The sequence below is a fragment of the Haliotis rufescens genome, unplaced genomic scaffold (assembly GCF_023055435.1).
Source record: "Haliotis rufescens isolate VD_foot unplaced genomic scaffold, xgHalRufe1.0.p SCAF_11, whole genome shotgun sequence".
NCBI classification, from domain to species: domain Eukaryota; kingdom Metazoa; phylum Mollusca; class Gastropoda; order Lepetellida; family Haliotidae; genus Haliotis; species Haliotis rufescens.
In genome coordinates, this window is record NW_025963791.1 from 32,627,591 (window position 1) to 32,646,838 (window position 19,248).

A 19,248-nucleotide genomic window follows, 5' to 3' on the forward strand; every position below is an offset into this window, starting at 1 on the left:
TGGGATTCGAACATGCGCTCGCAAGTTGATGACGTCGTATATTGGACAACGGTTTTTTTAGACGGGAGTGTCTAGTGAGTTATTCCCCATAGATGTAGCTGGACGGATGAACTCAATGGCCGAACGATCGCACCAAAACGTTGGAGAGATATGACAATCGGTATCAGGAGAAAAGGCGCAGATGAACGACGTGAGGATTGTGAGAAAACCAAACTTAACTATACCTGTACATCAAATTGATTTGTCCGACATTCCCGATTTCGGATTGTATTCGGGGAGTCGTCATTATCTAAAGACGGGTAAATGTTTTTAAAGCTCATACAATTTATTGAAATTGTTAAAAAGGCCTGTACAACATGTTGATATCACATATAAGAAATAAACGATTCGTGGTCGTTGTTTATCGTACAGTAAAACACTGCTGCGCCCCTCGTGGTTTATTCTCCCTGCAGTGTTTTATTGTACGATAAACAACGACCACGAGTCGTTTATTTCTTACCTAACACCCAACAGTTGTTTGTTATAAGTTGATACATCAGTCAAAATAAAAATAAGTCAATGTCATGTTTTGAACACTGCGACGTAAACATGATTCAGTGGGATTGTATACATGCGCTAGTAATAGCCTTCCGGGTGATTAATCTAACTGACTGAAGGAGAAGTGTAAATCATTGACAACATAACGCCAGCGCCCAAGCGATTTACACCGATGATTATTTGTGATGCACCAGACGCACTCTGGCGAGATAGCTTATTGTGTAGCTGCCCACAACATACGTGTGTGAGATATGTCAGGCAGAAATATTTACCAGTCAAATGGCAGAGGTGCTTACCGTAGGTGTAATGAGATATTTGTGTGAGATGCTAACTGCGTTACGTGTTATGCTGAGACGTCAACTGTCAACGCATGGCAATTACAAGTGGTCTTGTCTCGTTCGACAATACACATGTTTAAGAAATTGTGAAATGTGATTATTACACTATATTACACAAGAACTATTCCGACGTCATGTATAGTGTTCAGTGCATACAAGAGAATACTCTGCAGCCATAGGCATGTGTGGGGTTAATGTAGGACCAACCATTCTCAGTCGCAGCTTCACAGTGGAATGTAATCCCTGTCACACTTAGATGCACTGTAACACTTGAAACATTTGGCAGACATTTAAAAACGTAGCTTTGTACAGAGTCATATGACATTTAGAAGCACGTTTTGAGCGCCACAGAACTGCCAGCAGCTGCGTCGTCGTCATCATCATCATCATCATCATCATCATCATCATCATCATTTAACCAATGTTATATTTGGGGTAACACTTTCTTAGTAAAGTTTCAGATTCTAGTAGAGTACAGATTCTAGTATCTTAGAGAGGGCCGGGGGTTAAGTCCCAGACGGGATTCGAACCCACACTCCCAAATCACAAAAATAACTTATGTTACATTTAAAAGACCTTAAAAGACGTTATATTAAGACGTTAAAAGAAGGCACTTGTTGTTACCTTGCCTGGCGCTGTGGATTAAGGGGATAAACAAGAACAAGCCAGCTTAAAAGCAATATGATATGCCGGAGTGTGTATTTATGTTAAACTGCGGCATGGTATCTCAGTGGGCTAGCACTATATAATCGACATAAGTTTGGACTAGTACAATCAGCCACACTCACGTGCATGTGAGTTTTTATATTAGTACAACAATCTTGAAAGAGACATTAAACTTATTTCACATCACCTCATTTTCCGATGTTGATTGTGTAAGGGTTAAACTATGAAAGAGTTCCGTCCAAACATTATTAAACACCGAGTAACACAGCGACCTCTCGCACGTTAACCCCGAATCGCTAATATACAGTTCACTTGATCAAACGCACACAGCTTGTGTTCGAGGCAGCTGAAACGTAAACACAAATGTATTATCTACCCTATGTTTATTTTCTTAATAAAACCCTCAATCTTTTCGCGATTCCCTCCTGATTCGTGTCTACATAATCTTCCGTGATGTTAACACAGTGAAGCTTGAAGAATTACTTTTTACATTTGAATCAGATGTTGGCCAGGTTGCAGCTTAAAAATTCGTTTTTCCACTGATAAATTAGGAATTTTGTGACTTTTTATTGTCTCGTTATAATCAAGATAAACAATATGACGGGCGTCCATTACCAAAATAGCTATTGGTGTTTAGGATAGATATGTTTTTCTGTAACTAGACATAATTATTTTGTTTACGAAAACGTTAAATCCGATTAGACGTTTTAGCGTAGAGTGTATATTTATGTGGAATGATGCTTGGTAACAGAGGCACCAAATTATTTGTGTCGACTTGAGTTAGGAGATAAATTACTTTTGGAGTAACTTTAAGGATCGCATTGAAAAAGCGGACCACATGTAGACATAGATGTTCAGAAACCGCAGAATGGTTTCCATGGTACTGGTCATGACCAGAGTGGTTTACTCGAATGGGATAGTTCGACGTACCGTGAACTATTATATCGGGATCCACCCTTTAAACTACATTAAATTCGACTAACTGCAGCAAAACATGTAGAATGAGGACGGTAACAGTCGAAACGGGACGTTCGAGACAACCGTATATTCGACTAATTTCACTGTGAAGAGGCGACTAACGGGATCGGGTGGACAGGCTCGCTGACTTGGTTGATACATGTCATCATATCCTAATTGCGTGGATCGATGCTCATGATGTCAATAACTGGATTTTCTGGTTCAGACTCGATTATTTACAGACCGCCGTCATAATGCTGGAATATTGCTGAGTGCGGCGTTCTACAACAAACAAAACTATGACTATATTTCCAATTAGACCATCATTTTCTATTATACTAACTAGTGTACCAGCTACATGGGTTCCTTGCCCCACCCATTGAAAACACATTGATGTACACATGTACTTTGCTTGTACATGTAGGAGATAGTATGTCTCATGTAGGCGGCTACTGCAGAGAAGAGGGCAGCCAGTACAGCAATGTATCGCCCACACGTAATAGGGTGGGTTTGGTGGTTAAGTACCACAAATGAGGACTCCAGGCTTCGTAAACACAGTGCACGTACACTGTACATGAATGAATGAGTCATGCCATCGGCTGGTGCCTGTTTTGTTCTGCAACTCTCTCTTGTGAATGTCTGGAGTAAACAGGTGCAAGGATAGGATGTGTTATTGACATTGATTTGTTTACTCATCACTTTTGTTAGTTTGTTGGTTGTTTAAAGCCGCACTTCGCATTATTCCAGCCATATGACGGCGGTCTTTTAATAATTGTGCCTGGGCCAGATGATCCAGTGATTGACATCATGAGCATCACTCCACGCATTCTAACCCCGGATATAGATCTTCAGCAACCCATGCTTGTCATTAAAGGCGACTGTGCTTGTCGTAAGAGGCGACTATCGGGATCGGGTGGTCAGGCTCACTGACTTGGTTGATGCATGTCACCGTATCCCAATTGCGTGAATCGATGCTAATGAAGTCAAACACTTCATTGTCTGGTCCAGACTCGATTATTTACAGACCGCCGTCATATAGCTGGAATAATGCGGAGTGCGACGTTAAACAACCAACAAACTCAACACTATGCACATAAACTCGATGCAGTGGTCGTTAAGATAGCCTCTCCAGCAGTACAGAACCATCAACAAAATCAACACTGACATTGAGATTATGTCCCACGAGAAAACGTTCGTATTGTGGCGTTTGGGGTTTGATTAAGTCTTATTAAGGTGCGTTAAACCCAATTCACTCACTCACTTACTCTTATTTAAGAGCCCAACGCTTTTTCAATTTGGTCGTAATTCGAGCGTACACACACATTTTAGACAAACGACCGCCTGCAGTCTTGTGTCTTACTCCAATACCTGCACCTGATAGTCTTCGATAACACAAAGGAGTCAGGAGTAAGCAATACGAATGTTCACCATTATGAAGTAGCCAGGGACTTTTTTCTTGCCAAACTGCGGCGTTTAACGACCGTGCATCTGATGAAAGGAAGTACCTTACACCGGAGGCGGGCATCCCACTACTTGTAACAGATCGCGAAGCTGGTGTGTGCATGTAGGTTGTGATGGGAAGAGGAAATACCAACCCTGAAGCATGTTGCGCAAGGCTGATTTGTATCACACTTCAAATCTGAAGAACTCCTAAGATGTAAATAAAGTCACCTTGAGTGTAGGTGTCCCGAAATAGAACCGCTCCACGTGAAGTCGTGATCACTGATCAATTGTGCGTGCTTATTTTAACTCAAACATTGTTGGATCCGGGTGAGGGGGTGGGGCGATAAACAGTGCGTGCATCCTTAAATATTCTGGATCCACCTCTTTCGAATTATTCTTCATTCATTCATTCATTCATTCATTCATTCATTCATTCATTCATTCTGATTCATCATGGTCATTCAAACATTCTGCAGGAACAATCGAGTTATCTCGAAGTCAGTATTCGTTTTCGTGATCTTCGGGATAACGCGAGTTCATCTTCATACGCAGTATTGTTACATTACAAATACCATTGGCATTTACTGAATATGTGTACATGTAACTTATATACAGATTTCTCTGAGCTTGGGCTGTTTCTGTAATCCCATCAACCTGGTCCCATAAGTGTCGTAAACAGGAAACAAAACTATAAATATGTCGACGTGACATAAAAAACGCGGATAAAATAACGTTTAAAACAACGTAACGTCAATGTATTACAGCAATGTACAATCAGATGGGTTGTTTATTCACATACAGACAGGTTCACTGGTCAGTGCCAGTTGAAGATCCGGGGTAGAATAGGTCTTCAGCAACCCATGCCTGCCGTAAAAGTCGACTATCATTGTCGTAAGAGGTGACTAACGGTATCGGGTGGTCAGGCTTGCTGACTTGGTTGATGCATGTCATCGTATCCCAATTGCGTGGATCGATGCTCATGATGTCAATCACTGGATTCTACTGGTTCAGACTCGATTATTTACAGACCGCCGTCATATATCTGGAATAGTGCTGAGCGCGGCGTTAAACAACAAACAAACAAACAAACACTGGTCAGGAGGTACCTGGCGACCCGTTTCAACCTCGGAGTGCACATGTGTGACCCATGTTTCACGCCGTGTGGAGGCTCATCCCAACATCTGTTTCGTAACTAGATCGGTGTTGAACGATCATTCTCAGACCACTATTGCTCAGGGGAACATTTCTTACACACACAAGACAACATGTTGAAGGGTGTGAAAGCTATGTAAGTGTGAGACACCGGGAGATGTGTATTACTGGATACAGCTGATGAATGACATGCACATGGAATCTACATGCTTCGTTTAGGTTTCAGGTAACCTAATCATGAACAGAGGCAATAAGGCGTTGTGTATTATGTTTTGAATCATTTCCTCAAGATCTGGAGGGCGGTGGTCAGTCAAATGGTAAAGCGTTTGCAGAAGCCGTGGTTCGATTTCTACCATGGGTACAATATGTGAATCCCATTCTCGTGTGATGTTGCAGGAATAAGGCCAATGGCACATGTAGCAAAATGTGGTACAAATGTGTCTATGAAATCGAGTATTCAAATATAAAAACTGAATCCTGTTTACTACTACTACTACTACTACTACTACTACTACTACTACTACTATTACTGCTTCAGAATCGTTAACCTTTAACTACTACTACTACTACTTCTTCTACTACTTTAGAGTCGTTAACCTTTAACTGCGTTCGTAGGAGTAGCCTACCGGTTGCTGCATTCGCTTATCAAGCCGATATCCTGTGTTCCACTTCACAATGTATGATCACGATATGGCTGAAATATTGCCGCTGTGACTTTAAATAAATAATAACTAACTCCAATGTATGAAGCTCAAGTTTGGTGGAGTACGTGAGTGAGTTTGGTTTAACGCCGCATCGAATAGAATGTATATGTTACATCATAGCTAAATGTGGATAGACGTTAACCTCTGTTGAAAGCACTAGTCACGTTCGTGGTGCTGACTGACCAAGGTTTTACATCATGTGGAATCTGGGATGAGAGCCCACGACCAGCGGATCAAACAGTACCTTGTTGCGCTGCACACTGCTTGGTTATCCTGACTTAGGATGGAAGTGAACTTGTAAGTCAGTGACATGAGTCAGACACTAGGATTCCGGATTGTATAGGTCACGGTGACACTGCGTCAGGTCCACAATAGTGAAAACACGACAGAGTTCTAACCAATTGATATCTCATTGACATGTCAGGCACTTCACGGTTTTCAGTAGTGTGTGGTTTAATTATTAAGGCAAACATACTTGACTTAACGCGGTGGGAAAAGATAACAGCGTCGCCATCATGTGTTCAATCAATATCATGAATACACTTCCCAGTGTCTTCATGGCATTGATTTCCGATATGATTTCTTTTAATTTGACAGTTAATGTGTATTGCTGTTATGTTTGTGTTGTTTAGGGCTTGCCGTTTAGCGTAGGCGTAATGTTAGGAACAGGAATTCAGACACTACTTTTCTAAGCAGGACGTTATCACTTTCCTATTCAGCTTTCGTGGTTTGTCAACATTTGATTGATATCAGAATTAAAACATTTGTTTTCAGCACTGATAAGTATAGAATACGACAAGCAAGAAACATACTTACGCTTGATAATTATAATAAAAACGACAAAACCCTTTACATATATAAGAAATCTCTGCTGAAAGAGTCAGTCGATTGTACGATGTTAGAAGTGTTGTGAATAAAGAATGTTTTACAGATGACAACTTATTGTGACGTGTCAGTGTTACCTTTTGATTGTATGATAACTACGATGGCAGTTACAGTATCACCTAGGTTAGGGTACGAACGCATCGTACTATGAGAGAAGTAAATATGACACAAAGAAGTAAATATGACACAAAGAAGTAAATATTGACCCAGATCTAATAAGGACATATTGTATACTTGTCCACACGAAGAGAAATGTACCGTTACTTGTCTGACTATTTCCAAATTATCCCCATCATGCAACTGTATCTGCAACATTAACGACTGCTTGTTAACCCACCTGTTATCTGTATCAAATCTATTATATTGTGTAACGAAGGGTAAACATTTTGCAGAATGCCCACCATGTTCCTTTCATACCAAGTGTCATTATAAAAAGATAAACGCCGTAGCAGCACAAACGTACACCTTCATGTGCCTGATGGCGTCTACATCAATCGGTGTGGTGTGAATGGGGAACAAACACACTGTGTGCCCGGAGAGTGAAGCTTAGTCAATGAAAAGATGACACGACAGAAAATCATAATGCTTGTCCAATAATTCTGTGATCAGGGAGTAACAATGTAGTCTATTATCCTTTTTCTTCCAGAAATTCTGTCACATATTGTTTCCGTCTCAGCGCAACTCTTTTATTGAACGATGACAGAAAGCAAAAACCTGTTTCTTTGAAGTTTGTGAAATATGATAAATAGCTATGAAAACGAAATCATAGGATAGAAGTTGAAAAGGCTTTTTCCACTTCTTGTCAATACACTGTCGTGGCTGGAATACCGGTGGCATTGTCAAGTCAAGTCGGCTATACATAATTCCTTAACAATAGTAATCATTGACTCGCTCATTAACACACCAACATGCTGACTGAAGTGTGATGGCGTTTGTCACAACCTGCAGCGAGTTTGGGGCTGACGAGGGTGGGTCTGTTTTCATTCCTCTCCCCGAGATTTGTGCGAGTCTGACTGTTTGTATTGGGAATGGGGTGAGTCAGTGAGTTGGGTTTATGCTTTATGCAATATTCCAGCGACATCACGGCGGGGGACACCAGCAGTGGACTTCATACATCGTACACATGTGGGGAATCCAACCGGGCCCGCGTGGTGAAGAGCAGACACTATTACCACTGGCCCACCCCAGTTGTCCCTTTGGAAACTAAAGAAATGACTGAAACGAGAATATGGCATCTCAAATATACCTGATGTATTCCTTGGTATATTCGGCATGTTATGAATATGTGTATCATTGGTATGTTGAAAGGTATTATCAAAACTATGACCGATTGTATTCCGTGGTTGAGTTAACATTGGAATGAAACTATATTAAACGCATAATTCAATACGGTATCTCATCAGTCATTGTATATAGATTTTCATGTTTAGAGTAGGTGAAATTCAGAGAGTAAACGTGACGGTATAGAGAAAATGTCCCGAATCGAAGCACACTCTTTTTGCGGTCAGTAACTCATGACTTATGACTTTAATTGATTTGTCGAGTTGGGAATGTCATTATCCGCTCATCCGACTAAATGACTACATAAGACAGCCTCAGTGCACATCGTCTGAGTAGGAATTAATTCAACCATTTATATTTCGACATTTTCGTGGGACTCCTTTATTCCGGTGATGTTACTGTGTAGATGTATCTGTTGACCTTTACACCTCGTACAACGACGGGTATCTCTCTATGACACATGCAAAAAGTCACATGAATGTGGATTTATTATATACATATGAATGAAATACTGGAATTTATCAGTGACGATAGATCAAGTTATCAGTCACTAGTGACTGATTTAAACAAGGTGCCGGATGCCGACCGTACTCAGTCTCAACCGCAGGTGCATAACTTCTCTTCAACTGACCCGTGGAACTTTTTGACGAGTCTGATGTCTGGAAATAACATCTATGGCAATGTTACTATCACTCTTGCGCCGGCCATGCTTCGCCAGACATTAGGCACAACTGGCGACAGCGAGACGTACCGCCGAGGCGAGAAGCGCCCGCTTGAATTTTCCGAGAATTGAACTTTCCTAATTTCATTCATGACAGCAAGCAACAATGTTTCAGTTAAAATGTTCGGGGTTCTATAAATGTGTTTATGACAACTTTCATACTTATCTGTGAGAAAATTTGATCAAATTTGGCGGATTTTGTAAGCCTGGAGAGCGCTCAGCTGATCGTTCGACATGGTCACAGGACTAACTGTTTATGTATTCCTACGCCAATAAAATATATATATTGCAAGTAATAAAAATAAAACATGTATATAATAAATAGAAAATTCAATGTTTTCTCAAATACCACTTTTATCTCATCTCGTGAAGTGGGGAGGGTCTAATATTTTTACTCGTGACAGCGTCACTCGTGAAAATATTAGACTCTCCCCACTTCACTCGATGAGATAAAAGTGGTATTTGAGAAAACACATTAAATATCCTCTATATATTTAATCATGCATGGTGAAGGTAACGATTTCCTAAGTCTAATAGTTCCTAGTATTTTATGAGTGCTTCAGCTGCGTGTCGACCCTGTCAACATAAACGGAATGTTTGGTCACACGCGATGAAATAAGAAGTATCTCCGGTTTTGAGAGCTACGTGCCATCCCATTAAAAACTTGAAATAATATACCAAAAAGCTATCGAAATTATATATTATATGCTAATTTTAATATTCAAATTGTGTAACTCGATCATAAAAACAGCAATGTCAACAGCACCATAATGCGAAATACATTTGAGTAAACTCAACTACATTTGATAACAGCACAGAAGAGGCAAGTGAGGATAAGATAGATGGATGAACGATGTTTTATCATAATTAGGAGCAACGTTTCGGTAAAGGTTCTAACACAGTTATCAAGCAAGTGGTATTTCTCAAATGGCTCTCAAAGAGGTTAGCACAGAAGAGGTTTAAAGGCAATTGTTTCATGTAATACCATAAGGTATCCTATCGACTTAATAAGAACGGATGATATTGATTCGTCCTCTGTGTTTATGTTCGGGACATCTTCAAGCCCCTTTTACCAAATTTGCAATCGACCTCGAATGGTCTCACTTTTACTGTTAAGCGCTCAAACGCCCGTTCCGTCTGTTGTAGGGAGCTTATAGTAATGGCCCTACCTGGCTAGACTTACACCAATCAACACCCAGACGACGGTGAGCTGAGTGAATAACACCTAATAACACCCACCAGCCAGTTACAGAATCAATTAAAGCTTTAATTGGAGTCTAACGTTTCCTCCTTGGAAGGTTATTTCAATCACGTCACGTCTTTGTTGTCAGAAAGTGGGCACAGTTGGTTTAGCAGTCTAAACAATTGCAGCAGATGGCTTGTTGATAGGCAGGATCGAATCTCGCGGGAGGTTGTGAAAATGAAGGATATCCTGATGTCGATAGCTTTGATTTGTAATTGCTGTTACCTGCAGAATGTATTAGTTAACATATTAGTTCCACGCTTCAGGATTGTTGTGCAAGCGTTAATACAGTCAGGGTCTCTGCCATTGTGAACATTCTGCGTCAACAATCTCGCAACATAAGTACATCTAGTCCATTAGTCATCACTGATATTCATATAATTGTGGCAGCTGTTTTCCATTTGACGCCAAACGGAATCTGTTTGGGCGCCTAATGTAGACTGGTTGTTCCCTTGCATTGACAATTTATATTCAATTAGCACTACTTTTGATCGTTCATTGATGTTCATGTTAATTGTCATACTTCAGCCAATTGCGTATTAAAGAGTCGCTTGGCACCCGACACTGATGTAACTTTAGAATATATGTAGCGTTAACATTCGGTTTTATATTAATATGTTTATTCACGTTCAGATAATAAATCATGCTGACAAACGTGTCGAGATGCATGCGAGTCACATATTTCGTGAAAGTAAACACATAAACACCAACTTGGGTGCAACAACGACATCTTCTATGAAAATAAACATGTTATACTCGTAACATCGCTTTACTTAACTTCAAACCACCTCTACAACTCACACAACGGTGGATATAGCCGAGATGAGCAGTCGCTACACGACCAAGGTGTTGCCCAGTGCAGGTTTAGTCATTTGTAACGATAAGCTGAGCTTCAACACCATCTTGGTGGTCGTTGTTAAAGCATACAATTAGTTAAGATGTATACTACAGTATATCATAACTTCTACGTCTGTGTTTGGTCCAGGAATATGGATGACGTGTTTAGCAACCTAAATTGTCACAAACTGATAAACTTATTGTGTTTGACATGCCTGAATTCTCTAATGTCGGAGAAGAGAATAGCCAGTAAAACGAAATCTAACGAAATGTCGGAGAAGAGAATTGCCAGTAAAACGAATTCTGACGTAATGTCGGAGAAGAGAATTGCCATTAAAACGAATTCTAACGTGATTTCGAAGAAGAGAATTGCCTTTAAAACGAATTCTAACGTTATGTCGGAGAAGAGAATTGCCTTTAAAACGAATTCTAACGTTATGTCGGAGAAGAGAACTGCCAGTAAAACGATCGCAAGTTGATTGGCATCATCTGTGTAGGTTTACAGAAACCCAAAGTCGGTATTGGATATGCGGTGATTTAGATACACAGCATTAACTAACAGTAATAATGTCTCAAATATGTTATCCTAGGTATGTAGGGATGGTATATGCGAAGGAGTTTAAGGATAGGCCGTTGATGGTTTGATTACTGTATAACCTCATTAATCCGGAAACCAATAAATGTTAATTCAAAACTAAGCAAGGTTCGCGAGTTTGGATTAGAGAGGTTCAAATGTATCTGGTGGATTACAGCTGTCAGACACAGACCATCTTTGTTTCTTCCGGTGTCTAAACAACACGGATTCAGGAGTGGTACGTTAGCGTGATCGGACTAGGTAAACGTGTGTATGGCATTAGCTCATCATCTCAGGAGCATATGGTATACACTCAATTAAAAATTGTTTTACCTGTTTATGAAAAACGTCCTCCTTCTCGCACACTTCACAGTGTCTACTTTCTGGTCTATGTTGTCGTGGTCTTAATTCGTTACCTACGGGCAATGACCTTAAACCTATACATAATAACAACCATAGTACAAGCTCGAATATGATATAAAATGTCTAAAAGCATAAAATACATTATTATGTATATATATATTCTAGTTTCACATTAGTCACTATGAATTTGACGCAACAGTGACCAAAAACTTATGATGCATTTCCCTATTTTGACTTGAACCGTATGTCCCCGTGTTTTTCCTTCAGGTGAACAGTTGATTTGCCTTTGTATGTGTTTGTGACGGATGCCACCGATGTGACAGGATACGCTCATCTTTTTGCGAACACCTGGTATTATCCCATTTGATAACGATTCATAAACACATGCTCATGATATAGTCGGAATTAATCAATCGACTTGTGATCGATTTTGTTTTCACTACAACGTGTAAGGCTGAACAAAAAACCTGCAGGTACGCTTCATAATACAAGTTAATATTTCATTACATGTATATCTGCTGTGCAGGGAGGGAGCTTTGGTCATAACTGTATGTATTCATCCTTGTTTATTTGTCTATAAGCGTTCAGAATTCAAATAATGATTATATTCGAATCACGCAAACGTGAAAGGTGGCAATGCGAAGACGATACCTTTTTTGCCCATTCTAATCATTTCGACGAGAATATACGAATGAATGTAAGAGACATCTTCAACAATATTCCACAGATGTCCTGAAGGCAACTCATTGGTGTGTGTATTGGGTTCTGAGTGTCTGTTTCACAATATTTCATTACCGATAGCCGCGACAGTCCGTCGTTAGATAAATGAGCAATTCTATTTCAACACCTTCAGCAAAAAGTGCATTGCTCGTTCACTCGAGGAAAGCTAGTTACTCGCAGTTATCAATGCGCGCGCCTTGCCTGTAACCTACCCTCCGCTTCGTGCATTCAGCGGCCACTGCCTCAAGTGTAAACCGATACCAGTGGAGATATCAAGCGATTTTATTTTCTGCAAGGGTTGAAGGGGAAAGCACGCATGTTTCTTAGCTCTTCACGTGCTTCGTGTGATAGCACCTCGTCGTCATTGACACAGGACATGCGCTGTCACAGAATGTTGGTCAGTTGGCTGCGCAGGTCGGAGGTCATGGGACAGTGTCAAAGGTCGGGAAACGGGATGCGGTGAAGTTTGGAGTTTGTTTTCTTCTAGGAGTGGCCATAGGTATTCTACAGACGGAAGAGTATGAACAAAAGCATCGCCTCACACCGCCCCAGTCTCGCGTTTGATTGATGCGATGCAAGTCTAGGCGAGATTGTAACGCGGAGGAGGAAGACACAATGTTTTGCTGTCAGCTCTGCCGAGGAATTCTGAAGCTCAAATACTTTTCATTAAGAAGATTAGTGTCTTGTTCAACGAGTCTCTGTTTTATCCCTGAGGTGTAGGAATACTCTCCGTCAGATTCACAGTTAAAGCTTCTGTTGCGAAAGGATTCACCAACGAAGGCTATTCTGTCGGAGTTAATGTTTGTGTGGACCGCGAAATTGGATATATGTGTTTTTAATAATTGATGGATAAACAAGGTAGGTTTCATATTTCTCCTTCACATCCCTCATTTTCATGTAGTCTGGTCTACTGAAGATGACACTAGGTGTATGTTACAGAAACATTAATTGACCTGATATGTCGCAATCTATTGAGGTTTTTTATACCTGTATATAAAATATATTTAAGAAAGACGGGTGTCACATTTCGCTGAACTAAGACTTTCTTAACATGTCTGTGAAATTAAACGCCCACGCTGTTTCAGAAATATAACCCGTCATAGAATCGACACATAGGTATATCTATATCCAGTATCTTCAATACCACGTGTAATTCTGTGGTGACTTTAACGGTCTCCGTAGGATGGCAAACATCACAACACAGAAGGGTGATTACATTATGTTCAAACTGAGGATTTAATGACTACTAATTTTTTCACCTGTTAGAAAATGAAACACCTTAGGTTTTCTCAACAGGTGATATGTGTGGTGTTTCCTGAACAAATTCAGGGCCTATCCATTGCCGAGCCGCCGTTTGAAACATCCTAGAAGAATTTGTCTACGTGCATTCTTGAGTGGAAGCACCTCGTAGGGCGGAGGCTGGATCAAGGTTCGTGGAGGTTTATCAGATTATCCTGTGGTTTTAACTAGGGCGGGTGAATGCCGAAGCCGTGCCCCGCGACCGAGCGAGGTTCGGGGATCATGGGGACTCTTAGGGATCTTCAACTGGCCCTGCAGGAGAAGATCGAGGAGCTGAGGCAGAGGGATGACCTCATTGACGAGTTGGAGGGGGAGCTGGACGAAAAGGATGCTCTCATACAGAGACTCTATCAAGAACTTGACAAATACCGCTCCATTCTCAAACCCGTCACCGACAGGTCGAACTCCAGGGTCACAAACCATGGCCCCGTGCGTGAAAGAAGCAAAAGAACTGCTATCTCAGCTGAACCTGCTTCTGTTCGGTTTCTTCAAGCGGCATCATACAAAAGTAAAAGAATTGCAAAGTCACAGACGTAAGTTTTTGTGAGTTTGTATTTTTGTAGATTTCTGTGTTTAGATGATAGTACCGTGTTTGTAAGACTGACCATGGTGGTTCTGGATAAATGGTTTATCGCCGTTGTCGACTTCATAGTATGACAGCTTGGCTCTAATAATAGTGACATGTCGTATTTTAGGTCCGTGTATCACTGTTATATGGTAGACATATCTGTCCGAGAAGACAATACGTGCTTCAGTGTAAAATGTAGAGATCGATACCTAGGCCACATTGAATCATTGAAGACTCGTCGTCCTCGGTCGTAAGCCTGTGACTATAGAGTCCCATGGCAACAATAACTGGGAAAAACATGTTGAATTCTTATTTTGGTTTCAGTGATTCAAAATATATTACTGAGTGAGTGAGTTAACACCGCTTTGAACAGTATTCAAGTTAAATCACAGCGTGTGAGATTAATGTGGGAGGAAATCCCTAAGTGATGCACGTCTCGTTTACCACTGAGCATGGATATGGTGCTAACATATCTAGAAACATAATAAGAGCGAACCGGGATTCGAACCCACGTGCGCAGCGAATTGCGAAGCCTAGAAGACTCGGACGCCCGTGCCCCCACATTCACCAAGACAAACATGTTGAATTCTTATATTAGTTTCAGTGATAAAAAGAAAAATATTTATTTCTCGTTACATTATCCATGAACTACATTATCAATGAACTCCGCCCACCACTGACTTTATATTTACGCCTCCGGTCGTTTAATGTCACGTGTTTTAGTTTTTGCAAATTGCCGTGATAGGTCGATTGGGGCATTAAAACTCGCCACACAGCCTCAACACTGTGTGGAATACTTTGACTTTTATACGTACAATTTCCATGTAGGTTTCTGTGAGGTCATGAGTATTATTAATATGCATGTCAATATGTAGTTAAGCAAACATCAATACAATTTCACAATTCATTCTGGTAACATTATTGATTATGTTACCAATCACTAAGATTACAGCAATGATTAGAGCGACAAACAAAAAACACGTAACGTCCACTTAAATGCAATTTTCGTAGACAGTTTCAAATTCGTATCACTGTCTCATTGCAATTCCTCGTTGTGAATTTTGTATGCAACAAATAGCCTTTACCTTTTAGAAGAGTAACTAGAGTGATGATAGCAGTGTAACAATGTTTGTCATCGTACCCCCACGGATTTGATCATTGACCACTTGCCTATCTACATTCTTTGGTGATATAACTGTCATAGAATGAGAAGTTTAATTGCGGCGTTAAAGATCATGTATTCAGTCACATGAAACATAACACCGACTCAGGGGCCCAGAGCGTCTACCGGGAGAGCGGAAGGTCTGTAGTTCGATCCTCGTCATACCAAACGACGTTAGAATACTTGTTTCCCTTGTGGCGTTCGGCATCTATGGGTTAAAACAATATATTCAGAGTACTGTGTTTGTGCGGGGTAGCTATGTTAAACTTCATGGCATGGTATTGCATCTGAGTTGGCTGGCACTATGAAACCAACATTAGCCCGGACGTGTGCACACACACACATACGTGCACGGACGTGCATCCGCTCGTGGATGTATAACTGCAATACCTTTTACCGCGACGTTAAACTCTATTTCACCTCACATAGAAAAAGCTACAAAAGGGATAAATCTTCAGAGATCAGGATTCAAAGGCATCTGTATACGTAGCAACAATGCTTCCTTTTCTCGGCTATGTCGAACAGAACAGGTCACTGGTTAGGTTTAACGAAAGTGAATGTGGCTGCTTCGATACGTTTCGTACAATGTAAACGTCGACCCTCGGTACACATACCAAACATATATCGGTGTCTGTACACATACACGTTGCTTCAATTACTATCACTCAATGCTTCAGTCATCGCGATCTCTTTCTGACCAAAGATCAACTTCATGCCATCACTCTGCACGTACTGGTCATCGCTATGTCCGCTGATGAGATATACTGGTCATCGTCTGGTCAGTGCTGTCTGGGTTATTCCAGATAACGGAAACAGATGTTCATTGTAACTGAAGCACCACACCGATCCCTGTGTACATAATGGTGCTATCTACTCGTGTTGAGTGTATATATGTTTCATTTCCAAACAGTATGGGTCATGGGTGTGTTACTTCAAACTAGTCAGTGGCATTACTTAGAATAGTGATCATATAGGTATATTTAATCTCTGGAATGCAGTTGACGTTCCTGCCATTTGGATAGCTACACGTGCATTTGAATAATTTGTTTTGCCATTAATTCCATCGTGTCAATATTAATAAAGTCATAACACTCTGTTCCTGTAAAAGACATGTATGGTAGACAAAGAACAGACAATACAGAGACGTGGTGACTGTTTGCCTCAAATATCCCTTAATGTGCTATAGTTGCATGTATGTACACCTTGACGTTACGTTGATACCAACTCTGTTCTCTGGGTGTGTTTAACATTAGCCACAAATATTTGATTGACCCAAATTGCAATATAAATACAGACTTAGGTGGATTTATCTCGTGTAAACCGTTTGTTCAGGGGATTTTAAGACAAAACGTGTCACTGCCTAGGGCTTTAATTCAATTAATGTCAGTCGAGGAAGCAAAATACCAAGCATTCGTGCCCATTAGTAGCCAATCCCAGCTTGATTTCCTTATGTAACGGGATAGTTCTGACACTGATGTGTTGGGGGTGAGGGTGGTTGTAATTGCTCGTGGAAGATCTACAGTTGGTAATGACCCAGTCTCAGACATCTTCCAGAGACCTTGGTTGTGTCTGTTACATGTTGGTCAACTCGACATGTTAGTAAATATTTGAGTACGACTCGTACAAGCAACATGTACTTCGTACACTCTGGGAACACTTACGATACGTGGTTTCGCCACAAGGTTTATATACACTACTCAAAAGAAGAAGAAGAACCTGTTCTATTTTTTACATTACTGGAGTTAACCTGTAATGTCATGACATTACCCGTAGTAATATGATGTTTTTTAACTTCTTTTGAGGAGTATATTATCATTGTATTATGCAATTCTGTCCAAACCACCTGCACAAGTGGCCATCTTGAGTGAGTGAATATTGTTAATATCTGCAACCTATAAGTTACATATATTGTTAATTGGGTCTAGTCCATACACATCAGTGTTTGGGTTAAGACTCGCATGATGAACCAACTTGTACGTCGATGTCATCATTTCATTTGGCTCGTACGACAACCATGGGGCAGCAGACGTTTATTCTAACGCTAAGTCTCTGAAAATATATACTTTTGGTGGAAACAAGCAGTTACATTTCAATTGCAAAGGGGCCCAAGTGAGAAAGGAGATTCCGAACCTGAACCTGTGGAATATCTGGACTTGTTTCATTCAGAGCCATAGCATTACAGTAAGGGCTTGGCGGGAGGGAGAATATATGGTCTATGGACTGTGTGACCGACTACCTCATAGGATGTATTTTAGAGAAATTCTATTATGCTGAAATACGACCTGCATCCCGCAAATCACAGACATCACTGTATGGGATTAAAGGTGAATCAACTATATGTTCTTGGGTAAGCGGAATAGCCTTCCGCCCTGAAGCGTTCACTTTGCACCTACATTGAACGCTTTGTACACCTTGATGTTATGCTAATCAACATACTCCTCAAGTTTGAAGCATTTTTATTAATAACAAAAGGGGTGTCTGTGCTGATAAGTTAATAAGTTGCCTGAGAAGTTGCATAAGGAAACATTGCCTGAGTAATAACTGTGCATTACCGTTAGTAAAATTATGTTTGAGTGTTGTATGACATAGGTTGCTTTCAGCAAGATTATTTTGATATGATTATGGAAATGGTTATGACGCTTTTATTTATTTTATTTATTTCAACAATTTCCTACCACAGACACATCTTCCAGATTGACATTGTGGGTTGATGTTAATATACTACTCAAGAAACGTTAAAGAACATCCACACTTGAAAGGCTGTTTTACTATACCAACCAGCCAGATTATCTGTAGTCGTATGAAAAAGAAACCGTGTATTTTTTGTATGTCCGAAGGTTTGTTGGCGATAATTACTTTTATCACAAACCTCTTGTGGGTATGATAGCATTATTGAGAAATTAACATTTACAGTATTGTGTCTGCAAATTTTGCAAAATTATACGCGCTGCTATATGACCGTAGTTTGAAAGTAATTTACATGTATTATTTCAACGGTGGGGTTAGGGGGTAGGGGACTGAGAGGAAAAAAAGGACATCATCTGCATTAGTGGCTTGTATTTACCCAAACGATAGACACCATTTTCAGTGGGAAAGGAGGACCCACTCAATTGTTCTTAACCCTGAAAACATTTCCAGGACACCCGGTGTGGGAACGATTTATTTATTTTCGTAAAATCCGAGGACAATTTTGTTCCCGTGCTTCAACCACGAATATAAAATGGTCAGCCCCTAATGGGCAGGATCGAGAAGATTTGTTTCCCCGAAGTCCAAAGCATTATTCGTATACAGAATAGGGTACTTGAAAATGGTTGTTTTCTATAAGCTACTTCAAACGTTGGTAAGAGCTAGATCAAACCTTTCTGCCGTGGAAGAATTGAGTGAGTGAGTGAGTATGGTTTTAAGCCCGTTTAAGTAATATTCCAGCAATATCACGGCGGGGAACACCAGAAATGGGCTTCACACATCGGGAATCGAAACCGGGTCTTCGTCGTGACGAGCGAACGCTTTAACCACTAGGCTACCCGACCGCCCCTCCGTGGAAGAAAGTTCGCTCAGTTTCTATAATGAAAAGGCCTGACCAAAAGAGCAAATTGGTCTCGAAAAGTGATAAGATTCCTAAAGAAGGATTAACCAACTACTAAGTAATAACAGAGTTCAGCTATGTGGTACCATTAATATGAGAAGCACGTCTAAGACATTGACCTTAAGGTATCATCTAACAAGCACTAATAGCCGCCACTCAACTTAACCAGTTAAACCTGTGTATTTAAGGTGCTTAATCGGGAGGACGGGAAA

The 19,248-nt window shown here is 40.5% G+C and overlaps 1 protein-coding gene across 2 annotated transcripts in view; it reads left to right on the top strand.

Annotated features, from left to right (window-relative positions):
- Positions 1–19,248, top strand: part of LOC124132484 (cGMP-dependent protein kinase 1-like) — a 120,185-nt gene that overhangs the window by 42,238 nt on the left and 58,699 nt on the right. The window contains exons 1-2 of one of the 2 annotated variants that reach the window (XM_046496396.2): positions 12,705–13,279; positions 13,718–14,253. The exons of the other annotated variant lie outside the window; for it this stretch is intronic. Of the exons in view, the coding sequence (XP_046352352.1) occupies positions 13,901–14,253 (353 nt within the window). The 5' untranslated portion in view covers positions 12,705–13,279; positions 13,718–13,900. Of the gene's footprint in view, positions 1–12,704; positions 13,280–13,717; positions 14,254–19,248 lie in introns of those variants that run through there. 2 annotated transcript variants of the gene reach the window in all.